This window comes from Lonchura striata, chromosome 5, assembly GCF_050655825.1.
Source record: "Lonchura striata isolate lonStrDom1 chromosome 5, ASM5065582v1, whole genome shotgun sequence".
Lineage (NCBI taxonomy): Eukaryota > Metazoa > Chordata > Aves > Passeriformes > Estrildidae > Lonchura > Lonchura striata.
In genome coordinates, this window is record NC_140707.1 from 50,639,536 (window position 1) to 50,666,458 (window position 26,923).

At 51.3% G+C, this 26,923-nt stretch overlaps 1 protein-coding gene across 7 annotated transcripts in view; it reads right to left on the reverse strand.

Annotated features, from left to right (window-relative positions):
• LTBP2 (latent transforming growth factor beta binding protein 2) overlaps window positions 1-26,923 on the reverse strand; it is a 71,420-nt gene that overhangs the window by 2,176 nt on the left and 42,321 nt on the right. For 3 of the 7 annotated variants that reach the window (XM_085580545.1, XM_085580549.1, XM_085580548.1), the window contains 26 exons: window positions 21,838-21,912; window positions 18,766-18,888; window positions 18,154-18,318; window positions 17,131-17,361; window positions 16,568-16,590; window positions 14,876-14,915; window positions 14,372-14,458; window positions 13,238-13,363; window positions 12,918-13,046; window positions 12,398-12,517; window positions 11,349-11,468; window positions 11,019-11,141; window positions 10,695-10,820; window positions 8,219-8,341; window positions 7,788-7,913; window positions 7,568-7,690; window positions 7,207-7,338; window positions 6,127-6,252; window positions 5,225-5,368; window positions 4,758-4,949; window positions 4,555-4,635; window positions 3,800-3,928; window positions 3,425-3,565; window positions 3,012-3,179; window positions 2,233-2,496; window positions 1,864-2,013 (listed from right to left, as the gene is read on the reverse strand). In XM_085580545.1, the coding sequence (XP_085436671.1) occupies window positions 1,864-2,013; window positions 2,233-2,496; window positions 3,012-3,179; window positions 3,425-3,565; window positions 3,800-3,928; window positions 4,555-4,635; window positions 4,758-4,949; window positions 5,225-5,368; window positions 6,127-6,252; window positions 7,207-7,338; window positions 7,568-7,690; window positions 7,788-7,913; window positions 8,219-8,341; window positions 10,695-10,820; window positions 11,019-11,141; window positions 11,349-11,468; window positions 12,398-12,517; window positions 12,918-13,046; window positions 13,238-13,363; window positions 14,372-14,458; window positions 14,876-14,915; window positions 16,568-16,590; window positions 17,131-17,361; window positions 18,154-18,318; window positions 18,766-18,888; window positions 21,838-21,912 (3,387 nt within the window). Of the gene's footprint in view, window positions 1-1,863; window positions 2,014-2,232; window positions 2,497-3,011; window positions 3,180-3,424; window positions 3,630-3,799; window positions 3,929-4,554; window positions 4,636-4,757; window positions 4,950-5,224; window positions 5,369-6,126; window positions 6,253-7,206; window positions 7,339-7,567; window positions 7,691-7,787; window positions 7,914-8,218; window positions 8,342-10,694; window positions 10,821-11,018; window positions 11,142-11,348; window positions 11,469-12,397; window positions 12,518-12,917; window positions 13,047-13,237; window positions 13,364-14,371; window positions 14,459-14,875; window positions 14,916-16,567; window positions 16,591-17,130; window positions 17,362-18,153; window positions 18,319-18,765; window positions 18,889-21,837; window positions 21,913-26,923 lie in introns of those variants that run through there. The other 4 variants (XM_077784029.2, XM_085580547.1, XM_085580546.1 and 1 more) reach the window with 4 other exon arrangements.

Sequence of the window (26,923 nt, forward strand, 5' to 3'; positions counted from 1 at the left end):
AGAGACCCAAAAGCCAGAAGAAACAGCATAGTGTTGCTAGCAGTCTGCATCAAGTCCTAGATTTTGCCCACTTGGATAGAGGTGAGGACACCCAGCTGACTTTCAGGGCATGGGTTAGCTGTTGCCATGTGGAAGTGAGAGGGGAAGTGCTGCAGCAGCTGCAGGAATATTCTAAAGGCCTGAAGTCAGCAAGGTAAAAGCATGATGATGACTAAGAACCAAGCAGGAGAACTGAAAGGAAAAAAACAGGCTCCAGTGTAAAATGAGGGCTAGTTAGTTCAGGATAGAAAAGGCAACAAGCAAAGGCTCCAAAAATATGTTAGCAGGAAACAATGGGGAATGTCAGTCTATTTCTTATCAACAGAGAAAACAAAAGCAAATCGAGCTGGCTGGAGCAGCTAACACGGGTTTTGTTCCAGCCATCATAAAAACACTCATGGTGATCAGACAGGGCACAGACCATGTTTGAAGTGTTTAAACAAGGGTGCAGGAGCACAGGGAAGGAAAGGTCACACTGTGATGGAGAGGTTCAACAATCAGATATAAAGCAGTTACATCCGTAAAGGTTCACAGCAATGCAAATTCATGTGTTTAATACTGCCTGCAGTCCCTTAAAAGTTGACAGCTGTCTCTGAAATGGGAGCATAAAGGAGGCCTCAGAAAAGCAACAAAAGATAAATCTCAAAACCATCTTCAAAATCAGAAAAGGGAAAAGACAGAATTAAAGTCTGCTCACCCCTAAGCAGTTCAGGTTTGTGAGTGATTAGGTCATAACCCTCTAAAGAATAACAGGATCATTAAATAGCTGGTGCAGATCAGTTAAGGCCTGATTACGTTAAGCCAATCTGGTTCTCTTCCCTGACCTGATAACTGGCCTGTCAGATAAGGGAGAAGTGGTGGATATGATGTGCCTTGGCCATGGTGAGGATTTCAACACACTCTCACATGACACACTCAAACAGATTGAGAAAATACTCTCTAGATTAAATTGTGGCAATTGCACAATGGACTGCACAGCTGCACTCCAAAGACAATTAGCAATACCTGGCTGTTACAACAAAACCCCTTTAAAGCACAGGCTGCAGTGGTCTGTCCTTACCCCTACTCCACGCAAATGTTGTCATTAAGGTAGACAAAGGAAGAATCCCCATGCTTACAAAATATATGTGTGACGCCAGACTGCAAGCACTTAGCAGGGTTCAGTCTTACTCTGATAGAGTAGTGCTCCAAATTCAACCAGACAAAATTCACTGAAGGCAAATGCAAAGCATTATGGCCAATGAAAGGAAAACAGTGCGCAAATGCAGAAGAGGGAGTAACATCGCAGGCTGCCGTTTTGCACAGCGGCATTTGGGGTGGTATTGACCATGGGTTCTGTATGAAGAAGCTGCACCATTGTTTTGTACAGTAAGGATGCCCTGAGTTGAAGTAAGTGCCATGCCTAAGGAAAAAGAGTGTCTTCATCTGCTCTGATGAGTGAGTGCCTGAGATCTCACCTGGCTTAGAGACATATAATGTGAAAAGGATGGAGACATGGCATATTTAGAGGAAATGCAGAGAAGATTTAGAAACACATGTCTCATGGGGCAGGGTGGAAAGTGAGGAATCTCACCAAGACATTAATCACAGTAACAATGGCTTGTGATGTACAAGAGTGGTATGAGAAGACAGGAGACATCAGCCGCTCTCGGTGATGCCCCGAGCTGCTCTTACCTAGCTGCCAGCAGAAAGCGGCCGGCAGAACTTCCACGAGGGCCCTCCCAGCCGCACGGGAAGGAATCGGAGGAGCGGACCGCTCCCGCTGCCGTGCCGGCTGGCACCGGCAGGGAGCAGCCGCGGCCCAGGACGCGGGGCCCCACTCACCCACGCAGGCCATGCGGGCCATGTCCAGCCGGAAGCCGTCGAAGCAGTCGCAGGTGTATCCCTCCGGGACGCGCACGCAGCGCCCGTTCTCGCAGCCGTTCAGGATCCCGCACTCCTCCGCCTGCAGCCCCTCGAAGCCCTCGTAGAGACCTGGAGGGCAGCAAGGTGGGGTCAGAGCAGGGTGAGCCTCAGCCCACTCACTAAGGGAATATCAGCATGCAGCAAGACAGTGACTGACCAGGACTGACTCAGGACTGACTCAGGACAGCCAGGAACAGCCTGGAGCAGCCTGGCCAGGGTGGGAACTACGAGGCAGTCCCCATGGACAGTCTGGGTGGGGAGGCACTTCTCTGTGTCTCCAATACTCACCAGTTTGGCCGGGCAGGTAGCGGGGTGGAGACCGTGCTGGGCCATGGTGGAGAGGGCTGCCAGGAAACTCACTGCTGGGCTCCCTCCGAGGGAAACCGGCGTCGGGGCTTCCGTACTCAGACTCCAGGTAGTTGTAGTAGGGGCTGGGAAGGCCATAGTGGGGGTCTTCCAAGCCTGGTCCGTACTCGTACCTAGGTCTTTCTCGGAGCTCAGCCCCTCTCTCACTGTCTTCACTGGCTCCATTACACAGGAAAGCAAAATCAGCTGCAGGTGGTGAGGAAAACGAAGGGTCAGTGCAGCCTGGTTCAAGGTCCACTATATGGCCAGAGGGTGTGCATCCACACTGGGTCAGCTGAACCAGCCTACACTGAGTGCCCTCCAAAGCTGCAGCTCTGTAGTTTGTTGATTTGTAGTTTGTTGTAGTTTGTCAAGAAGATTCACTCCCGTCTGGGGCCAGCAGGTTCTTGAGCAGCAAGAACCCCAGTTCCCAGGGTGCTGCCAGCCCCGGCTAGCACTATCTCCTAACATGTGCAGAAGCAGTGGGATGCGCAGGGCAATGCTGCCCTCAAGTACCTTGGACTTGCTGCAAACCAGTTTCAGATACTTTCTACCCACTGGGGCAGCTCAGCCCTGGAGAAGTGTGTGTGGGGTTACCTACTCCTTGGGCTGGCTCCAGCAGTGCAGAGATCTAATGCAGCAGACCTGCATGACATGACCAGTGGCAGCCCAGCCCATTCCTACCTCTGCTGGAAGATGCTTGCCCATGCAACCCAACTTACCAGAGGACCTGTGGGGACAAAGTGCACAATTCTGGCCCCAGGCTTCACCAAGCCGGCAGCAGCACTCAGTGTATGTGGTCTGCTGGCCATGCAGCAGGTCTTGGCAGATGTAGTCGGCAACGGTCTGCCAGCAGACGTCCAGGTGGATTTCATATTCCTCCAAGGCATCTGTGAGTGACACAAGCAAAGGATGCCATGGAAATAATCCAGAAGAGTGTCTGTCCATCTTGTCCCAAGAGAAGTGACCATGTGCCCCAGTTTCTGCCCCCTCCCTGCCATGGCTGCACCCTGTGCTGGTGCTGACACACCTCAGCCAGATAACAAGTCCCCACCCACTGCTCCCTCTTGGAGGATCCAGCCATGGGGCGGGATGTGTGGGGCAAAGGTGTGCTGCAGTGGGGGATCAGGCTCACCTGCCCTGCTGGAGAAATTCACACACCGATTGCCAGTGGCATCCAGCACAAGAGGGAGGCTGCAGAAGCAGTGGTAGGAGCCTTCTGTGTTCAGACACTCGCCATTGATGCAGTACACTTCATTCTGACACTCATCTTGATCTGCCCACACACAAGGACAGGGCAACGTTTCAGGCTGGCAGACATGAGCAGTGTGACCCTTTCCCTGCACAAACGGGGACCTCATGACCCTCAGGCCCTCCTCTCTTGTTCCCCAGGAGGGTCCCAGGAAGCCTGTGACCTAGACCTGGCCCAGCAGGGACAAGTCTGGGTGTAGCAGCACAGCTGTCCCACCATGTGCAGTGGGGTGCCCACTGCTCTTTGAGGCCATCTTACCAACACACTCAAGCCTGCTGGAGTCATAGAAGTATCCTGTACGGCAGAAGCACTTGTAGCCCGGCACCGTGTTCAAACACTGTCCATTGCGGCAGAACTCGGAGCCAAATATCTCACACTCGTCCATGTCTGAAAGAGGGATGGAGAGAGGCCAGGTGTCTCAGGAAGCAGAGCCATAAAAGCAAGGTGGACTGGGTGCTATACCTGCAGAAAGCTGTCACAGCACTTTGCCTCGATCACTGACAGGTCCCTGAGTGAGCCCCCCACCTCTCCCACAGGCCCCATGCACTCCCAGACAGAGCATGAGAAGGGATGTCGTGAGCAGGACACTCACAAATAGGAAATTCATGTATATCTTAAGCACACAACCCCCATGGAGGTGAAATGCCAAAGACTGAGCAAGCTGGCCACTGTGAGATCTGATTAGTAACTGGAAGAGTTGTGTCTTAATGGTCCCCATCCCTGGTTCATAATGAGAGACTTGCACCAAGAAAGAATCACTGCCAGCAACAACGCAGGACTGGAGGCAGGGGCACTTCCAGCTCAACAATACTGGCAGTCTTGTATTTCTCTGGAATGGGGAAAACAGCAGCCGAATGTTAGCATCCCCCAAGATAGGCCTCAGGAGATAGTTTTATCAATGCATTTTCATGCAGGGTTTTACAGATAGTGTTGTCAGTGCATTTTCATGCAGGGTTTTACATAGTGCTCTCCCTCTTCCCCCTGGAAGAAATGAAAGAAAATGGTGCTAGTACCTGTGAAAGAGATTTTTCCTGAGAGCAGATCTTCCTGGGGAATATAGCCCTTCCCAAGAGGGCAGATCTCTTGGTACTCCACTGACCAAGATACAGATGCCAAGAGGAGATGGAAAGAAAATAAGCAGCTCATTAGTGCAATCAAGGTGGAGTTGGCAGGCAGAGCACTGGCCCTGCCTGGTGTGGTGGGGTCACAGTCCTACCTGTGCCTGGGATGGGGCAGGGGTAAGTCTCACAGTTGTCACCCCAGGCTGCCCCCACAGTACAGCAGCACTCCTCCTTGGTGATGTTCTTGGCCAGGACGCTGTCACACAGGCGAACGTCACTGATGTGGTAGTAACACTGCTTGCGCTCTGCGCTGTCAGAGAGGTGGGCTGCATGTGTGTCGGAGCCTTCTAAAAGACAGCAGAGCAGGGATGGGATGGGGTCCTTGGCACCCCAACGCAGCATCCCATACCTAGGAGGTCCCAGAACACACCCATCACCAGCAGTGTGACTTTCTCAGGTCCTCACCTTCAGGCTTCTGAGTTCTCCCCAGACAAAAACTTGCCCATTTATCTGTGGAGGCTTGTACAACCCTGACAGGCCTTCATCTTTATCTCACCCCAGCCAGGGCTACCATGCTCCTGTTCTAGCTGCCACTCATGCTCTATAGCAGTTGCCTACTCACCCACGGCAGCTCGGGGCTTGCACTGCCCTGCCTCTGTGTCGTACTCCTCGTGATCACTGGGGCACAGGCACAGGAAGGATCCCTCCACATTCTCACAAAGCGCAGTTCCGCACACGGCGACCATCAGCTCACACTCATTCACATCTGCAAAGCAAAGAGCAGCAGTGGGCAGCAGGAATCCTGCCTCTGCATGGGCAGTCTGTGCATGGTCTGCAGCATGAAGCTACCCTGTGGTAGGGAGACAAAAGCTGCTAGGGACAAGCTGAGAACTACATTCACACTGTGGCTCAACACAAGTCTGGCAGGAACCTCATGCTCTGCTCTTAGTGGATCCAGAGCCTGAACTCCAGCTTGCTGAAATCCAGTGGGTTGCTGGATCATAGAATCATCTAGTTTGGATCACTCCAGTCCAATGCCATACTCACTTACAGGATCCCATCAGGCTGCTCAGAGATTTTTCTTGTAGGGTCTTTAAAATCTCCAAGGATGGCAACTAAACAAACATCACAGGCAGCTGTTCCACTGCCTGCCTGTCTTCACAATGAAAATTTTCTTCCTTATAATACACCCTGCCTGTTCTCTACAGGCACCCTTTAAAGTACCTTTCCAGCACATTCAGTGCCTCCATCTCCCAAGGACCTCCTTTCCACCTGGACAGAAAAGGGCTCCATATTCACTGTTAAACACTCACTTTTTTAGAGCTTGGTCCTTTGCAATCCCAAAGATCTGCTGTATACAGGAAGGAGGGGTTTTGACTCCATGAGCTGCCCTGTGTGTGATTCTCAGTGCATGAGTGCAGTCCCTGTCTGTGGTCTGGGAGCCATCACACAGCAGGGACGCCAGCCTGGCATCTACCAATGGCTCTCCTTTACTGGCTGGCAGAGTGCTCCTGGCAGACTCACCAATGCAGTAGTGCCCGGAAGGTGAGCTCTCATAGCCACGGTCACAGAGGCAGCGGAAGGAGCCATCCGAGTTCTCGCAGAAACCGTGGCTCCCGCACAGCGTCTCATTGGCACATTCATCAATGTCTGCAGCAAAGCCGAAAACAAGAATTGTCCTAGTCCCCACTTCTCTCAATTGGACACCCCTACTCAGGCCTTTCAGCTGTGACCCTAAGATCTGGGACTGGGACGGGCATTCTCTTGATGTGAGGGACTGGGTCTGGCTGCTCCAGTTACTCACCTATGAGTGTGCATGTTAAGAGAAGCTTCTTGCAACACTGAGAGCCACAAAGAGGCCGTGTGACTAGAACAATAGGGGCAGGGTGGGAATGGGAAATTTATGGGAAGCATGGGAGGTGACTGGCAGGGGTCGCTGAGGGTAGCAGTTTACTGCAGAGGTGTAAAGGGACACAGAGCCTACAAGCTCCAGCTGCTGCATGGAAGTTTTCTTGGAGCAGGCAGAACAGCTATGTGTCAACAATCCACGGTTCCAAGGCCAGGAGCAGCTCCACGTGCTAAGGCTGAGTCCTAGTGCAGCCCCAGGCCCAGTGGCTGGCAGCAGCTCCTCCCTTCTGCAATCTTCCCTGAGCTGGGGGGAGCATCAAACACTGCAAAAACCCCTTTGCTCTTTCCTCTTTGCTGAGCCTGGGCTTCAAACCCAGACTCACTAGCCTAGCATGCTCTGGTAGCAGCCTTTCCACTCACCCAGGCCTGCCAGGCAGGTGACTGGCACTAGCCCCAGCAAGCAAAGCTTACAGGGAGCTGCGGTCCAGCCCCAAGCCTGGAATGGCTGTAACCTGTCCAGGACCCTCCCCAAGCGGAAAGCAGCACAATGCGCTGTCTGTTCCAGATGCCAGGAAGAGAGAAGTCTAGACACAAGCAGGCAGCACAGCCAAGAAAACAAATTCTCAGCATTATCTGCCTCTCCACCAGCCACACATTTCCTCCTCCTCCTTCTCCCCTGTGCCTCTGGCAGAGATGTCCCACAACCACCCTGTTCCTGCCAGGGTGAGGGACAGGAGGACCCAGGGCTGTACTCACCAATGCAGTCACCCAAGGGGGTCCAATGGAAGCCAGGCTGGCAGCCCATGATACAGCGGTAGGAGCCCAGGCTGTTCTGGCACCGCCATGTGCCGCAGATGGCATCCCCATATTCTTTACACTCATCCACATCTGCAGGGAGGAGAGCAAGGGGATGACGATGGTCAGATGGGGACCCTGTTTGTTCATTACAGCACCTGGATCTGCTTCAGCTGGTCAGAGGCCTTGAACGAGTGCTAGTCTTCCTTACAAGTCACCAGCAACTTTGAGTGCTGGGAGCAGAACTGCCCTCCCCCCTGCACTGGCTCCATTTGTTCCCTCAAATTCTGGGAGGCTGATCTCCCCAGCAATGAGCTCTCACCCACGCAGTCATCAGTCTCCTGGGAGTGTTTGAATCCATTTTCACACAGACATCTGTAGGAGCCTTCTGTGTTCAGACACTGGCCTTGCGAGCACAGGGATTTGTCTGCACATTCATCCACATCTGTGAAATCAAGACAAAAACATCAACCTGGATCTCACAGCAGGGCAGGAAGCAGAGGGCAGGACCTAAGTTATGTCCCAGCCACCCTTCAGCTCACCTTGGCAGCTGACTCCGCCAGCCACACTTGAGAAGCCAGGAGCACAAATGCAGAAGTAGGACCCTTGACTGTTGAGACATTCGCCATTGGGACTACAGATCTCACTGTTGAGGCACTCATTCATATCTGCAGAGGGGGAGCAGAATCAGGACCATGCATCCAGCCCTGGGGTTCATCCTTCCCCAAAGCCACGTAGATTCCCTGTTCCCAGTCTCTTACAGGCAGCCTTCAAAGAGCTCCTGGCCCCTTTTTTTCTCATCATGGAAGCAGAGATCTTCCCTGTCCATGATGAGCCTGAATTTGACTACAGCCTTATGGATGTGCCATGCATGGTGGCATCACTTGCCTTGGCACCAGCACCCTCCCTGCTGAGAAAGAAGGGGGATCCAGTATGTCCTGGACCCAGAGGACTGCATGGATGGGGTTCATACCTTTGCATATGGTGCCATTGATGAGCTCAAAGCCTGTCTGGCAGTGGCACTCATAGGAGCCCAGTGTGTTTCTGCACTCTCCCCCCAGGCACTGGACAGCAGGGTCCTCACACTCATCCAGATCTGCCAAGAGGAAGGGCACAGCACAGAGTGAGGCCCCAGCTCTTGCCATCACTTGAGAAGACCCCCATCCACAGAAGTATCACCCAGCTGTTGGCCTGCAAAGTGGGCTTGAGCTGTCCTCCCAGACCATCCCATCACAGTGAGAGGGTAGAGACTCCCTGTTACTAGGGTGTGCAGATTCAGCCCAGACTCTTCTCTCCCTTCCATCACAGGGACCAGCAAAACACTATCCCAGCAGCAAGTCAGTGGTGCCCAGTGACCAAAAGCAAGGGACACAAACTGAAATACAGGAGGTCTTGCCTGAACACTCTCTTTTTGTGACAGTGGCAGAGCACTGGCCTAGGTTGCTCAAAGACATTGTGGAGTCTCCCTTCCTGGAGATACTGAAAAACTATCTGGATGTAGTCCTAGGAAGACAACTGTTGGTGGCTCTGCTTGAGCAGTGTGTTGATGAGATGAACTCCAGAGGTCCCCCTCCAGCCTTAGGCATTCAGTGATTCTGTGAGCACAGGGATACTGCTAACCCCAGTGTCTGTCTCCAGAAGGAACTCTGCTCTGCATACATCAGTCAATAAGTGGCCAGTGCCTCAGTCACAGTTGTTGACAAATCCTCCCTTCAGCCAACTGCACAAGAGCAAACATCAGTAGAGCAACGCAGCACCAGCCCTACTGTCCAAGGCTCTGCTTTCTCACATGCCAGACTTGTCTACAATGTCCTTCTCGTGGAAAAGCTGTTCAGGGGCCTGCAACAATTCCTACCCAATTGCAGAGCTCTCCACAAACCCACTCTCACCCAGCTCTCCCAGGCCTTGGCCAAAATCTGCTGGCACTCTGAGGATTTTGCTCACAGCAGAGGAGAGAGGAATACCTTCCCTTGCACAGAAGGCTGCAAGATGCCAACAGACTGCCTGCAGCCCTTGAGGTAGGGGCAAGCACGGGAGAACACTGCACTGACAGGAGGTAAAGCCTTGAGACTGGCAGCTCCTGAAGGTAGGTAGGAACACTTTCTTCTTTGCAGAGCACTGAGCATGCCACAGGCACAAAGAGGCTCTCTGCCACCTCAGGGCAGGATTCCCAGCTTTTCAGTCTCAAAGGGTTGCAAGAAGCAGTATTATTGAATCCTTCTGGAGCGGAACCAAAAGCTAGTTTGTTTACAAAAAACTATCACGAAACCCTTATCATGTTTCAAATACGAAACCTAAATCCACAGACAAGGCCACCAGCCAAGGCAGGGAGGAACATACCATCCTGCCATCAGGTCACTGTGACCCAAACAATATCAAACCCTGATAAGATGCCCTCATGAAATGGCTGGGGCAAGGTGGCTGAGATGGGGCAGCTCATGTGGAGTCTTGGGAAAAGGGGAGGGCAGATGTAAGGCATCAAACCACAGCTCTTTCATCACACCCGAAAATCAAATGCAAAAAAAGTTCGTTTCACACTAGCTTTCTCAGACAACAAAACAGGAGATTTAAGGGAAGAAAACTTCCCTCTCCTCCCCTCCTGGAGGCCCCCATACAGGGGGATCCTTCTGAAAGTCACATCAAAGACAAGATCTTCCATTTGCCAGCTACGTGCAGGCTGCAGGGCTCTGCAGTGCTCCAGAGATAAATTCTCAGCACGTGGTCATTCTTTAAACAAATACCTTTGCCAGCTCTGCCCTTTCTCTTCCCTTGCTCCAAACAGGGAATTTGCATCAAGCCATCTCAAGCCCAGGATATCCCCCACAGTCAGCCATCAGAGATGGAGTTTTCCTGCTTGTGCTTGGGCAGTTGAGCTGTAAAGCTGGGGCTGAGCACTCTCATGTCTCAGCACTGCAACCAACACAAATCGGTTCTGCTGTTAAGTCTCTGCCAGCAATACCTGACACAGCAGAGACCTTGTTCTAAGCTTTCCCTTTTAAACATGTCCTAGTTATATCAGGGGCTGGGGAAAAATTATGAAACCTGGGTGCTCACAGTCTCTCCATGGACTATGGACCCAAGGTTTCTCCTTCTGTTAAGACCTACATTTGAAGTAGATGCACACAGTTCTGAACTAAAAGACACACAACTCTGCCAACATTTCCAAGCCTTCTGTACTCCTCTGGCCTTTGTCAGCATCTTCTGGATCATCATTGGTCCATGAGTCCTTCCCCCCATCCCTTTCCTGTGTGAGCAAAATCACCTTCCCGCTGCTCCAAGTGACATCTGCTTGCAGCCTTCCACGCTCTCTGCTGAACAGGAAGCTAAAGAGCTGGAAAAGGATCCTGAGGCTAAAGAAACCCTCCTGCCCCACCAATAACCCAGCTATGGCACCGTCTCTTCCCTCATTTCCTCCAGCACCCGCTCCTCAGTTCCTGGGGAAGGGATACCTTCACACATGCTGCCATCTCTGGACACAGCATAGCCGGTGTCACAAGACATGCAGGAATAGGAGCCCTCAGTATTGAGGCAGAGTCCGGAGGGACAGGGAGCCCGGGATGAGCATTCATCAATGTCTGCATAAACACAGGAGGGAGAGTAGGATAAGAGGAAAAAATGCAGAGCAACCATGACCAGGGGCATATGGGCTGGGGGAACCAGCCAGCACGGTGGCCAGGACTCAGGGAGAGCCAAGTGCTTAGGGAGAGCCTAGGGAACCCTCTGGACTGAGTGTGTGATACTTCAGAGTGTCTGGACATATGGCTCCCTCGTACCTTGGCAGCTCTTCCCATCAGGTGCCATGTCGTAACCCCGGTAGCAGGAACAGCGGAAGGAGCCATCAAGGTTGACACACTGTCCGTGAGCACAAGTCCCCTCCACAAGACACTCATCCACATCTGTGTGATACAGCAGAAGGCAACATGGCATGGGAGGGTGCTCAGGGCAGTCCCTCCACACAAGCTATGAGTGCAATATGCCCTGGCCAAACAGGCTGGCTGACTGCAGGAGAAGGATGCTGCCTGTGCCCCTGCTCCTTCTGATGCTTACAGGGAGTACTGCTGAGGGGGCAAAGGTGCTGCCCAGAAGCAGCACAAATTTCTCACCAATACATCTTCCATCCCTGGGCCGGTAGCCAGCCGCACAGCTGACACACTTGTAGGATCCTAGTGTATTGACACATCTCCCACTGGGGCAAGAGCTGGGATCCACACACTCGTTGACATCTGCCAAGAAACACAGTTCTTTCAGTGCAGCAGTCTCCAATGTGTCCTCTCCAGCTGGATCCTCAGAGTTTCCCTCCAGGGCACAGTGATACCCAATAGGAGTTGAGATGAGTTTGCTGGGGCTTAGACAAAATCTCTTACCGCCCCACCTATCCCTCAGGATCCTACACCCACATCTGAGGGCTGACATAAGTCAGCAGCTAAACTCACAGCTGCAGGGTGTTGCCAAGGCCAGGAATGTGCATGGGTAAAGAAAGGGATCAGAGAACATCTGTGCAGGGCTGTCTCATCAGGGCATTTTATAACTGTGATTAGGATGCAACCTCCAGTTCAGTTGTCCTTAAGGCAAGTGTTTTCTGGAGGCTGTGTGGGGGGAAGCAGCATTCTGTGCATGCCCTGTTTCCTGTATTGCCTCCTAAAATAGCCTCCACTCTGTGATGGAGATGAGCTACTGACAGAGGGGAATCTTTGATCAAGCACAACATATGTTGACAAGGGTGAAAGCTTTGAAGGGCCCAGGTCTTGCCATGTGTATGAGATGCAGTGGGGATAGGTGGCCTGAGTCTCTGCAGCCTGCTCTCCCTGCAGTCCACCTGCCAGCATGACAATTTTGTAACAAAGCCAAGGTGGCATGAAAATATATAGGCATGTCCTTCCATAATGGGAAGCTGGAATGGGTTGGTCATTGGGGAACTCCATGGAGAGATGGAAGAGAATCTTGGGAGAACTCCATTCCTTCTGCCCAGGAAAACCTGTTCCTCCTGCAGTCAAAGGAGAGGAAAGGCAGTCCTTGGAGAGGGCACAGGGCAGACAAATGTGGGGATGTCCTACCTCCCTTACAGAAGACACAGGGTAATGAGAAAAGGAAGTGTTTAGCCATGCATAGGGTAGGTTGGAAGGGCAGGAAAACTGGGAGCAGCAAGCTTTACCTTCACACTGTCCTCTGGGGCCCATGGCAAAGCCCTCCTTGCACTGGCAGTGGTAGGAGCCAGGTGTGTTGATGCATTGCTGTCCTCGGCAGATAGAAGGCTGCTCACATTCATCTCGGTCTGGTAACACACAGGGAGACAGTCCTGAGTCTTCCCTGACCAGTGTCAGGAAGGCTGGGTGCAGGAGAGGACCTGCTCCCCCTGCAGCAGGCTCTAGCCAAGGGATCTGTGCTGGGGCTCTCCTCTATTCCCCCACCTGCCCTAGCATCCTCCTAGCCATGAAGCAGTGATCAGGGCTGGCATCACAGATTCCTGCCTGGATCATCATGGGCAAGGTCCTATCCCTGAGCAAGCAGGAGAGAGTGATTGCCATGGATTAAGCTGTCTATGGGCAGGCCTGTGGGAAGGGAGGATGTGCAGGTATGCATGTGTACGTGCACATTAATGAGAGAGCTTGAGGCTGAGAGAACAAAGGGGCTCTGGAGAGATGGCAGCTCTGTGTCAGGTGAACACTACTTACCCTCACAGCTTTGCTTGCCCACTGACACAGCCAGGGTGTACCCAGAGTAGCAGAGGCAGAAATAGGAGCCCACACTATTGATGCAGCGACCTTTTCCAGCACAAGGGTCTTTTAGACACTCATCTTCATCTACGACCAGGCAGGGAAGGAAGACCAGCAGTCACCACCTTCTGCTTGCAGTCCCCTGCCAGCCCCGCAGTGCAGCAGTGGGCAGGGCCTCAGCAAAGCTGCCAGAAGACCTTCCCCCAGGGGCCAGAAGGACTGAAGGGGCTGTTGAGCCCCAGAAGGCAGAGCAGTCAAACCATCAATTGCCAACCTACCAATGCAGTGGAGGCGGCTGGGGTCCAAGGTGTAACCAGGGTGGCACAAGCAGCTGTACCCCTCTGGGGTCAGAACACAAGCACCAGCTCCACAGGAAAGGGGGGAGGAGGCACAGCCACTGACTCCTGCAAAGAGAGAGCACAGGGTTGGGAGCAGCACCAAAAGGGTGCATGGTATCTAGTGTCTGCTTTGTGTCCCCAGCACCATACCAGGAGGCTGCTTTTTCCCTTCTTGGAGAGTGATACTGAGCCTGCTCCTCTCCTTCAGAGAGCCTGCACCAACGGGGCAGCAGGGAGGACACAGCAGACCCTGCCATCTCCTCGTCTCCTGTGGTCTGAGCTGGCACACCCCAGTGCCGTACACTGCTCACCTGCACTGCAGCCCCATGCCTTAAACTAGAACGGGCAGCAGAGCCTGACACCTGTGCTGGCGTTCCTTTTGGGGTGACAGCAGGGCCCCCCGCCTCGCACGGCCCTGCTAAGCCGAGCACGGGCAGCAGTGAAGGGGCAGTGAGGCACCACACACCCCTCGGCATAAAGCCAGCCGGGGGGAGTGAGGGGGCAGCCCAACCCCAAACAAAAGGCTATTGAGGAAGACGCATTCCTCAGCAAGGTGCCTCCGCCAGGCCCGCTCCCCAAGGTGCTCCAGCCCCCGGCGCAGGGCAGGGACCGCACTCTCAGACACTGAAGCAACCCTGGAACAACAGTACCCTTGTTTCCGGGCAGTAAACAAGCCGGGCCGGGAGCCGCACGCCTCCCCTGCGCTCCCCTTCCCGATGAGTCAGCCCACGCCACCGGGCGGGTGCGATTCCCCTCGCTCGGCAGCGCTGCTGCGCCCGCAGGGGAGCTGCAGGCAGGGAAGGACTCAGCGGTACCAGCGCCCTGCTCCCCGTACAGCTTCGTCCGTGACTCCCCACGGCCGGCCAGGCTTCCCTGGCCGGCAGCAGCTGGGCCCAGGCTGGGACAAGAGCGGTAGGTCAGGGGCTTTTCTTTGGGAAGTCAAAGGATGCATGTGGGCAGATTAACAGACTGGTTAAGGGAGAGAGCCCCTGGGCAGAACTTAGGATGTAACTTTGCTGTAGTACCAGGCAAAGAGAGGCATGAAATCCTCATGACTGGTGGACACACACCCACCTGCTGGCACCTGTGTTGGAGCAGCAGCATCCCAGGTGGCAGTGGGGCCAGGCTGGCGAGGACCAAGCCAGAACTCCTCTTCCTCTGCTGTGGAAGAAGAATAGAGGTAAGTCAAGCTACCTGAACCCAGGCAGAGATGACCACCCAAGATTTACCTGTGCTGGTTGTCCTGGCAACCACAGCATCAAAAGACAACATAGGAAGAGGCTGCAGGGTGGTTGCAACTCTATCATCTTACTATTTAACACAGCCTCCTTCATCTTGTTGGATATTCATCACCTCCCCACATTCCTATAGCCCCACATCAGCCACCCAGTGTGATGGGGTCCTCTGTGCTGCCCACAGCCAGCCCTGCCAGGAGCATGTCCTGCCCAGCACTGGGGGCTGTCATGCAGAGAAGGGTGGCCCTTGGGGCATGGCCTGAGCTCCCAGTCTCCTCACTTCCCCCACTGCCCCATTCTCTTCCCCACATGTGCCTTGCCCTCCCACCAGCCTGGCACTCACCTCTGCGCATGGCAGGCTCTGCAATGGCATCAGCAGTTGCCTGAAGGACAGAAACATAGGATTCTTGTGCATGGAACTGGGATGTAGCCACCCCTGTGACATTTTCCCACTCACCTCCTGGCTCCTCTTTCTCCCCAAGACTGCTTTCCTAAGAGGAGAAGCTGCCCCAGCTGGGTGCATTTGGCAGGGCTACTCTGTCCTGAGCACACAGCATCAGGCCATGCCCTGAGGGCCACCCACAGAAGGGCTGTGGCAGCACACTGTGCAGGTGAGACTAGGACACTGCTACCAGGCAGGCACCTCCTCAAGGTGGCCAGGAAGGTCATCCAGGCACGGTAAATATTGCCACTGTCACCAGCAGCTCTGGAGGGCTGAGGACAGGGGCTGCTTCGACCTGCATTAACAGTGCTTGTCAAGGTGTTACGTGCTAGAAGCTCTTTCTCAGCATCCCCTCCAGACAAACCTATGGCTGCCAAAGGAAATGCTGGAGCACAACCCGAGTCCCAAGTCCCTGTTCCATGAAGCTTTCCACAATGGATGAAGAAAACAGGCAACTGAACAATATAAGTTCCAGACTTCACATTTGGACACTTTGGTTCAAATTTCTGCCCTGTCTTGAGATTTCTCACATGTACTTGAGCCACAGTACTTCATGTTTACAAAGTAGTGACAATGGTAGTGCTGTCCCTTCCCTCAGAGGTGCTGCATATGTCTGAGGGATGAGCTGATATAGCAAGAGGGCACAGAGAGATATACTCAGGAGAGATATGGCCAAACCTCTACTGGCAGCACGGATGAAGAGGCACACATTTTTCAAGTGAGACTCAAAGTCACACAGCCCTAAGAGAGCCTAGCAGAAAATTAGTCCTCAGGCTGCTTCTACCCAACACACAGCCAGTGTTGGAGACTCCTGCCCTGACTGCTCCAGTGGTGTTTCTGCTGCACCCACCTCAGCACAGGGAGAGCTGGCTGTGAGCGGGGCTTGAGAAGGACACTGTGCTCCATGAGAGAAGCATGCCTAAAGTTCACTACATCAGTTCCTCTTATCCTGCTGCCCATCAGCCCTACAGCCAGGCCAGTCTGAAAGTGGGTGCCCACACCTCAGCTGTGTAAGTACAGCTGATACTAACTGAAGTTAGTGAAAGCAGAGCAAACAAATATACAGCAAAGACCAGAATTTCAAACCAAAACTCTCCTTGTGTCCTTTTATAGATAGATCCTTGCTGTAATTCACCCTTTCGCTCTTTAGGACTGAGTTTATCATGGATAATCTCTCCCATCTAGAGCTTCAGTCCCTGTGAGATGCAGTGTAGACATGGCTGGAGCCACAACTCACATATCTGCCTGGCTGAACAGTAAAAGAGTGTAAGCAGGAGAAGAATCACAGAATGTTTTGGGTTGGAAGGGACCTTAAAAATCATCTATTTCTACCCCCCTGCCATGGGCAGGGACACCTTCTACTAGAAGAGCTCAGAGCCCCATCCAATTTGGTCTTGAAAACTTTTAGGGCTGGGGCATCCACAGCTTCTCTGGGCAATCTGTTCCAGTGTCTCACCACCCTCACAGTAAAAACCTTCTTCCTAATATCTAATCTAAATCTCCACTCTTTTAGTTAATTTGTATGACATCCCCCTTCCAGCTCATCCAACTACCACGGATGCATCAAGATGTAGCAAGACAAACCTTACTCACCTGCACAGCAGGAGATATTTCACCTGGAAAAGGAAACAGTGCATGATGAGTAGAGAGAAGACAGATAGGTATCCTCCTCAAACCCTGACTGCCCTAACTTCACCCCACCTCCAAGACACTGCCATTCAGTGCCTCACATTTGTCTATAAGAACTTGTTCCCAAAGCAAACACACCTTGACTCCTGTGCAGACCCCAGGAACAACTGCTCCAGCAAATACTGGCACAAGCAGTTGGTCACATTGCCTTCCAGCTGGGCTGGACAGAAGCCCAAGGACTGACTGGAGTGCTAGGCTTGCCACACAGGCCTGAGGTCCTGGTGGAGGAAGCCTGGCCAGTCAGCACCAACTGCAAAGATGCAGTTGCAGGAGCCTGAAACACTCAACCTTTTCTCCAAAGACTTGAAGACCTAGTGCCTCATGCCTCAGGAACGCTACAGTCATACAGATGTAGGGAGCCCTTTGCAGCCAGAGGTCGATCCATGGTATATGGCAGGACCTGAGAAGTTTTCCGTCCTTGCTAGGGACCCAGATGGAGCAGCTTTAAGCAGTAGACCCCACACTACCCTGTCTTGCTGAGGTGCCAGGGTAGAGGAATGCCTCCAGGATACTGCCACGCAGGCTGTCCTGCAGTTGCTGTCTCCTCGCTGTCCAGTCCAAAGTCCAGTTGCTGTTCTCCCCTTGTTCTTCTAAGCTGAGGGGCAATTCTTCTGTCTCTGCTTTTCTCATGGACAGTCGGATATCAGAGCTGGAGTAGGTGTAGCCATGTCCTGCTGGGCAAATTTCCTTGAAGGCCTCTGTGAAGGAAAATCAAATCAAAACTTTAGAAAGCAGAGGTTGGAGGCTGGTGGGGGATCACCTGGTTTACAATTCCCAGACATAATAGTGGGACAGTGGAAAAATAAAGGAGTAAAAATGGCCAGCCATGTATGTGCCAGTTTCCCAAATCCTATCATTTTCTGTAATTTCTAAGGGTTAAATTCTTAAAGAAACACATCTTGATTGCAGTGGCTGGATACTTTAAGCAGAAGGCATGCACTCACAGAGCAGGGTGGGTTTCTCACAGGCATTCCCAGACTCCCAAAATGAAGTCCCTTCCCATGGTCAGTACTGCTAGAAAGAGATCATGCCATAGGAAGGTCCAAGCTGAGCAACAGAGCAGATAAAAGCAAACTGGGAGTACCTCAGCACTGAGCACTCTGCACAGCACTCAAGATACTCTGTACAAACCGTCTGAACATTTTTCCAGTCCCTGAGGATTTTTGTGCTTTCCCTTCCACCCAATCCTGTGCTGAGATACTCAAACTCATCCTCACCTGTCTTTCTTCCCAACAAAAGAAGTAGGACAGAAAAGGGCTGTTGAATAAAGCCAGGCACACACATGGCTGTGTTCTCCCTCTGGTACAGGGTGGTTTCCCATCAGGGACTTCTCCATCTTCCCAGTATTATCCAGGTCTGCTTCTTAGGTTCTGTACTCATCTCACAGGACAGCATTTGCACTGCTCAGCTCTGGGTCCTGCAGCTGTCTGTGTTCAGGCAAACCCAAACCCCAGTCTAACCAGAACAAAGCTGAAGCAGGCACACCTCACCTGAGCCGGGCATGGGGCACTCCTCGCAGTTCTCGCCCCAGCCCTTGCCGACGCGGCTGCAGCAGCAGATCTGCTGGGTGATGCGGTGCGAGAGGGGGAAGGTGCACACGCCTCCGGCTGCCGAGCGGTAACACAGCCCCTGCTCCATCGACACCGCTTTGTCCGCTGGAACACAACAGCCTGTCAGTGCCGGAGGTGCCCCGAGCTCTCCAAAGAGAGAATGGGGGACACTCAGTTCTCCCCCTTGGCTCTTTCTCTGCTTGTGCCTCCCAGCCTGCCTTCTCTACAGGACACCCCCTGGCCATCTACCATTGGGTCTTCCCCCAACAGTGTCATCCCCAAGAAAATCCAGCTCATGTGGGAACTCTCTCATCCCAGGGGGCTGTATCCTCTGCTGCCACACCACATGCACATTCCCTTCAGCCTCTTCAGGGACCATGCAATGTCCATGGAGAATGATAATGCATGACTGGGACCCATTCTGCACACAAGTGCATAACAGCCCAACTCAGGTGCACTCAAAGGAGATGTGAAGCACACTGTGGCTTCCACTCAGCCATGGGGTCCTGCTCAGGTCCCTCCCCTGACTGAGGTGTTCCCTGGAGCACTTACAGATGCAATGGCTACGGGATGGGTCTAGCATGGTTCCAGGCTTGCAGGTACAACGGAAACTGCCACGGGTGTTCATGCACTCAGCATCTTTGCAGAGGCCCTGCATCAAGCACTCATTGATATCTGTGGAGAGAAGAGAACCTTGTGAGATGTGAAGAAGCTGAGGGTGAACCTCATGGGGTGCCTCCCATTCAGGTGCTGCGAACCAAAGGTGTCTCAGCTGGGCTGGTGTTGGAAGCACATTTGGACCTCTGTGGTGACAGTAGTCCCACATCTGCAGAGTTTGCTTGCTGCAGCTGCAGGATGGCTTGTGGATAACTGCCCCGCTTTTTGGTCTGAGCTGCCAAGACCAAGAAATGCCAACATGATGCTAGACCAAAGACACAGGGCGTTCCCAGTGCCAGTGCACATGGCCCGGTGAGACCTCAAGTGCCCTCAGAGCACCCAGTGGTGCTCTAGGGAGTGTTTCAAGATGGATGGGGTCAAAGACTCAGGAAAAGCTTTCCCAGCACTGCCTTATTCCTCAAAGCCAAAGCACTAGTGCTTGGTGGAGGGGGCTGTCTTGTGAGACACATAGCCAGCAGTGACAGCTGAAGTTCAGACTTAATGACCTAGAGGTCCTCCCCAGTCCTGTGCTCTAAAACTCCTCCATTCATCCCACCAGCTACTCCATACACAGTTGAGATATACAAGGGCCATGAAGACCAGGCCAGAAGCTAAGTCAGTCAGGGGTACCAATGCTACAGGGATCTGCAGAAGGACAGGGAGCAGTAGGATTTGGCTGCACAATATAGTGTTTCTTGCTCTGTACCAAACACAGGACAGAGTTCATTAGAACAACCAGTGACCAACACCAAATATGCTGGGAACCCCACTCAGAAAAGATACTAGAGCTCTCTGGAAGAGCCTCATGGCTCATCCCTGTCACTCCACAGCATGGTCAGAGTGTTATATCATTCTGACAGACCAACTGGACAAAGTGTTTGACTCCATATGAACAAAGGCATTGAAGGGATTAGAGTAATGAGAGCACAAAACAAATAAGGCCACATCCAGGCCTTATCCCAATCCCCTCTATTCTGCTGTCTGCCACAGTGGAAGTCCCCACTGGGAATAAAAGCAGGCAGGTACACTCAGAGCTACACACTCCTACTCCCTGCAGCATGCCAGGGCTAGGGCTAGCCCACAAGGAAAGACCTCAGGGACCACAAACTGAGATCCATGTGCTGCCTCAGCTGCTTTTTCCCACCCCACACAAGCCTGCCAGTGCTCCTCAGAAACAGCCACACTGAGTCAGGCAGCCTGTGGGGGAAAGGTGCAGGCTGGTTTACCCCAGTGCTTGGTCAGCAGAAAGGACTCAGGTCAGCAACAGACACCAAATATACCTATGGACACCAAGGTGCCAGAGTGTGTCATACGCAGTGACTCCTCTGTATGCACACCTCCCTATCCCTGAGCCTCCAAGACCTTTTTTCCTCATGTCTAGCAACCAAATTATCTCTTCCTGCTAGTCCCAGCAGCACTGGGGGGTTCCCTGGCCAGGTCTGACAGGCACTCAGCTCAGACTCCTTGCAACCTTCTTCTGCTCAATATGATGTAGCAAGGAAAGGAAAGGAAAGGAGATACTGTAAAGGTGAACCATTTCTTCCTCTGTTGGAAGGCACTAGAGAAAACCCTTTCTGCCCATACTGAACAGAGGAAAGTGGGCTTCTGCCAGGGTCCTCCTCCAGTCACAGTTCGTTAACAATAGCCCATAAAGCCAGGTAGTATCCTGTCCTACCTGAGCTGGCAAAAGAAGACCCCATGTAGCCTCTCCTACATCTGTCCACCAAATTGCTCACTCTGGACCCTAATGTGAGGTGCTGAGGCTTCCTGACACACATACTGCTGTAACAGTAGAGATGGGAGTGTCTGAAGAACAGAACTTCTCCAGTCCAGCTTACAAAGAAGCATCCAGAGGCACAAATCTCTGGCTCATGCTTTTTCCTCTGCAAAAACATCTTTCTAGCCAAATCCACACTGTCATCTCCCTCTGCTCCTCCTGATTCACAGGGGACAGAAATCCAGAGCAGGCACTGCAGATCTCTGCTTTCTGAGATTAGTCCCTCCGGCTGCTTTGTTCCTCCAACTTGTATTTGATATCTCTGGGTAGCTCCTCATAATCACAGCATTGTCTGTGGCCACATAAGGGATGAGATCCGAGCACCAAGCTGAAGAGTTGTTGTGTTGTTAGAAGTTCTCCCTCAGGACAACGTGAGGAGGTTGAATCATTAATTAAGTAAGCATGGTGGAAAGTCCCAGCTGAAAGAGATGAGTCATTGGACTGCCAGCCCTGGCATCTGCATCTCAGCAGATGCTCCCTACTGCATCTGTGAGATTACACCTCTCAGCTTATCTGGGATCATGAGAAGGGAACAATAAAATTCCTCTTTAGTCAGAGGACAGAAAAACACAAGCAGTGTAGGTCCAAGAAACGCTAAGTAAACATGAACCAGACAGAAAAGGGGAGAGATTGGTGCCTTCCTCATATGGAACTGAGGGACCACAGAAGTGAGAAATGGATTGATCCTGGCAGCATGGGGCAGGCAGGGTAGCTAGCAGCATGAACAAGTGACACAGTCAGAACAGAAGGCATCTCTTTGATGCCACTCTCCCACTTGTAAATGTTCAAATTGGCACTCTTCTGCTTGTAAACGAACAAATAATCCATCTGATAACCTTCACAAATATTTTTAGGAAGCAGAATTTCTGTTGCTTCAGACCATGGAAGATGTGTTTTTACACTCACATTTAGCATAAACACAGGTCCTTGCTGGGACTTACTCAGTAGGACTTAACAGGGGAGTTTTCTTGTACTGGCCCAACTATGTGCTCACTGTGCTTGTCAGCAGAGTCATGTAGTCCTATGTTACCTGGTTTTCTTTCATTCTTGATGAGAACATGGAGATTTTTATAAATCACATTATTTGCAGAGCTATACCATGGATTTAGATAAATGTATTTTGTGTAGATAATTTCAACTCTAACAGTAGATGTGAGAAGGAGAGAGACAGACAAAAGCAGCATCCTTACCTTGGCAGTGGCTCCGGTTCAGCCTTTTGTATCCCTGGGGACACTCCACCTGTCCATTCTCAATCACAGGGTGTGCTGAGAAAAAAAGCAAACAGTGTGGGACACTGGCAGCAGAGCCAGCCACCAGTGTCCTCCCTTCTTTGCCTTCCTTCCAGAAGGGAAAGGATCCCTCGGCCTGCCTCTGATGAGTCCCAGGGCAGAGGGAAAGGTAAGAGCAGTCACATTATTCATGCAGTGTCTTCTGCTTCTTGGCAAGGGCCAAACTGATGACCCAGAGGTTCTGCCTGTGCCTCATATCTACCACTGTGTCACTTTGTCTCCTTCTAGATAAGTTTGAATAGCCAGATGGCGCATGACAAGGGAGATCAGAGTGAAAGGAATGGCTGAGGTCCTTGACGAGCTGCTGAAATAACAACTTAGGCCCTGTTTATTACATTTCTTTTTATACTACATGTGATTTCCTGCCCCAATCCCTCTCATCAAGGAAAAATTCAGATTTCTGCTTTAAATAGTTTTGTGGGTTTCAAAATATTCTGTAACACGCACAATTAAACCTCTCCAAATTTTTTAAACGCAAGTAAAATGTGGCCCATAAATTCCTAGGAAGTCTATTTAGGCACTGAATTTTGGAGCAAGGAAAAGGAAATCTAAGTGGATGGGTTGGGAAGTGAGTAAGAATGGGGTGGGGTTGGAAGAAGGGTACTTTGCCTAAGGTTGGGATTTTCCCAGGGTGGGGTTTATTTTAAATTTTCTGGATCTTCTGCTTGAGAACAAGGAGTGCATGCAACAGCTAAGTGACTGCCCAGCCATATTCCAACCACTCTTGATTTCTCCTGCCTGGCATCAGTAGCTCACTCCTTGGTGTCATATGTAGAAAGCTCCCCATGGCAATAGTCATATCGAGGGTCTGGCAGATTCCTTATACATTGCAACTTCAAGAACCAGGGACAAATTGAGACCATCCTTACAGCAGGAGATGCTTGGCAAGAGCCTGCAAAGTTCAACACCACAAAGAAAACCTGCAAAACTTAAGAATACATTCTGGGGATAGAGAGCAGGCATGTCCATAACTTTTTGTCCTGAACACTTGAACTCTATAAAGGAATTTAAAGCCATTCTAGAACAGTTCTTCTAAAGCAAAAGTTAGAGATCAGCCTCCTAACATAAAGGTGCTTAGGAAATAAAAGACAGGAGAACACATCATTACCAGCATGTACCAGGAAGGAGAACAGAAAACCTGGTTTTCTCAGGTATATTTAATGAAGCTACAAGGTTTTCTATGTGTGCATTGATCCTCAGCAGCTGAGTGAATGACAAAGACAAAAAAATCTATCTTCTACAGTTTAATCATGAATTGTAGGCAGCAGGTGCTAACAAATATCTGGATGTTAGGGATGAGAGAGCTCCTGGTGATACTGGGAACTCCTGGGTACCTTTCCAACCTTCTGGGAAGGTAAAAAACCCTCTGGCTTATGTGTTCCAGGTTCAGTATGCCAGTGGGATTTCAGATCCTCCCACACCATAGCTTGTGGGCTCAGGCCTACCGACAGGCATTAACTGTGCTTGGAAGCATCTGTCAACCTCAGCACAATGTGATAACAGACATTCAGATGAAGCACCATTGTTATGTGCAAACCCTCTGAGCAGAAGCCAAGCGTGCTGGAGATCAAACAGTGATGACGTGTCAGAGCCATGCTTCCCCTCTGAAAAGTTTGCAGAGAAACAGATTCTGCAGCATCCCTCCAACAGATGACACTTGGGAGAGGGCAAGGCGGAAAATGCCAGTGGTGGGCAGATGAGTTGCACCTCTGTGTCTGTGCTACCTTAGCACTTACCAAACTCCAGTTTGGAGAAACCTCTCTACTTCAGCAAATCACTTGTGAGGCTACGGATAATCGTCTTAACTCTGCAAAGATACCCATGTTCCCTGGAAGGAATAATTGTAATGTGAGCAGATCTCTCTGTACCAAGAGGGGAACCAAGAGAATTTTAAAGTATTGGATAGAGGCTGCCAGGATCTGTCCACAAGGGAAGACAATGTGTGGCTGCAGGAGGATATAACCTATGTGTTCTTGAATAGAGGACTGTTTCCTTCCACAAGCTCAGATGTTGCTGAATGACAACAGAGATGGCCAAAACCTCCTGAAGAAAACAGCCTAGGATACCTAGGTTTCCTGCAAAGAGGATCAGCATCCAACCTTCTCTCATGGCGCTGGTAGGAGGCTATTACTCTGGAACCCACCAAAAGGAAAAAGCTAATCTGATGATCAAAGAAGGCAGAAATCTGTCACATCCAGAGATGAAGAGGCCCCAGTCTCCCGTGTCTGACTACACTCTCTCTAAGAAGGGTTCTCCCAGAGCCTGAGGCTAGGGATGGAACAGCTGAGTTGCATCTGTCAGGCAGACAGATTTCAGGCTTGCTGAGGGCAGGGAGCCCTGGTTCCTGATTCGAGTGTGCTTTCAGAACCTTGCCTCCTGGGCATTTCAGCCCTGAGGACACTGTGCCAAACCAATGTGGACACCAGGTAGCTGCACATTAGTGAAATACCTACCCCCCGCAGCCCCCCAAAGTTACCAAGCTAGCCCAGATCTGTGAGGCCTTAGGGGGAAGTATTTCAGGAGCAAGGCAAAGATTCCAAAAGAGGCTCCAACCCCCGATGTGGTCCAAGATGTTTATTCCATAGGAGGAAGAGGGATAGAGAGTGAACCAGGAAGAGACAGAGCCTTATCTGGGCTCCGTACAGGAAGGATACTTGGCTCCCAGCCAATTGGGTCAAGAAAGGAAGGAAGGGTTAAACTAACATGGTCACAGCTACAGGGGTCTCTGGAGAGATAAAAACCATTCCCCAGAGCAATACAACACATTAGGAGTCCCTTGGCTCTCTTCATTGCTTCCTCTGGATCTCTGCAAGCTCTGCAGGCACCAGGCATCCCTGTCAGGGCTGGGCTCATACAAAGGAGCATGCATGCAATAAGCTCACAAGCTCAGAAAGGAGGTGAGTGTGAAGCAGCCACAGCCCAGGACTCCCACCAACATCTTTGTCCCCAGCTAGAAAAATACTCAGGTAGATCATAATATGAAAGCAAATGAATATACAGAAATGGGGCAGAGAGATTTTGTCACCAGGATAATCTTTAAGCAATTAAGCTAATTTTTCATCACTTCCTAGGAGAAGAGATTTTACCCAATAGCCCCAGCTCCCCAAACACTGTCTGGAGAAGCTCAGGGTGGGGTGAAGTGGAAAACTTTTCCTAGTGGTGGTAGACACAAGAGTATGAAGTGAGATAATGTTTATTGGATTAAATACTACATTACATTATTCCATGCAATACCACTCTGTTAAAAGGGGAAGAAGCAAACCTGTGGTCAGATGAGAAGTGAGGAAATACCTATTTCCTGAAAGCTAGCCAATTTTATTTTGACTCTTTCCATCTACCATACTAAAGATACCAACTCACTGAGAAACCTTGAGGGTCACTGTGGTGCCTCTGCTAATCCTGGGAGGTGAAAGCAGCCGGAGTAAATGGTCTCATGACACCTGGAGAAACCAGGATGCTGGACTCAGTCCAGCCTCAGTCTGGTTTAGTGTAAAGTAGAGAAGATCAGCCTCCACTGCACAGAGGACACGAGCTACTGAGCTCACTGGCAGAAGAGCCCCACAGCAGCCTTCACATTCACAGCAGCCTACATCTTCTAGACTCAGAGATGTATTGGAGGTGAACAAAAAGTAGGCTGTGACTGTGGGGATCAGTTGAGTTCTAAGGCAGAATGGAGAGGAGGGAAAGAGACAAATCCTTCTGTCTGGGTCTGTCATGCCTGCTCTCCTCTGGATGGTCTGTTGTAAGGGGGCTCCAGCAAGACTTCCTCCAATGCCCCAACAAGGGTTATGACAGTAGTGGTGGAGAGGGCATGTGCCAGTGCTACATGTGCAATACAAAACTAAGTCCTCTGGCTCTACTCATGATCAGTAAAGATCTTGAAGGTGCAAAAGATGCTTGAAGGAAGAAGACTCTGATAATTCCTTTTTGCCATTTGGTGTTTCAAGAGAGAGATCCTCATTCTGCTCCCAGGGTAGCTTCCAACTCCAACAAAATACCTTGTACCTAAAAACCCCTAATTTTATAACACTGTGCTGCTGCGTGCTGCTATGACAATGCTGTACATGAATGATGAGCAAGAGAAGCACTATGCAGAACAAAGCAGTTCTGAAAATGCTGTGCTTTCCCAGCATTGCTTTATGTGGTATGGGCACAACCTTGCAGAGGTCTCAGCTTCTTTCCCCACCTCCAGCCTTTCTTTACTGTTCTACACAGACTCCTTGTGGCACATGGTAACAATGGCCTCTACAGTCTCCTTCCCAGGGATTTTTTAGCTGTATCCTACTCCATCTGTTCCCAGGAGCAGACCAGGGGTTGATTTTCAAGGGGCTTCCTGTGGCTGTTTCAATGCCTGCAGGCACAGTGCAGGGGAGTGTGAGGCTTGCAGAGTCACTTGGCGTTTCTGACGATGACAGCTCCATGGGTGAGCTGCCACCCCTCTCACAGTGGGAGGTCTGTTAGGGGAGTGCTGCGGATGCCAAGCCAGACATTACAAGATCCAACTTTCCAGTGAAATTCAGACTTTTCTCTAGGACAAAAAACTTGAAAAAACACATGGAGTGGGAATAAAAACAAAACAATAGCCTTCAAAGACTTGCTTCTTAATGCAGTTAAAACCCATAGGAGGAGAGAAAGCAACCCAGGAAGCTCTGCAATAAGCACAGTGAGTGGGTGCACAGCCCAGCCCATGCTCAGGCTGGGCTGGAAATAAGGGACAGGGGACACTGAAAAAATCAGGACCTAGAAAATGCAGGTTTACTCCTGCACACAGAAAGTCTGTCATTTGCACAGAAGGGTGAGACTTGTAGCTTCTGGCAGTACTGCAGATGGTGTCCACTGCTATGGATGTTCTCCTGAAATGCTGCTGGTTCCAGAGATGTGTGGTCTCATGGACAGGGAGGAGGTAGAAGAGCAGAGCTTTGATCCCCTCTGGACAGAACTCTCTCCTACCAGTTTCCTTTATCCCCATGTGCCTGAGAAGGGCCAA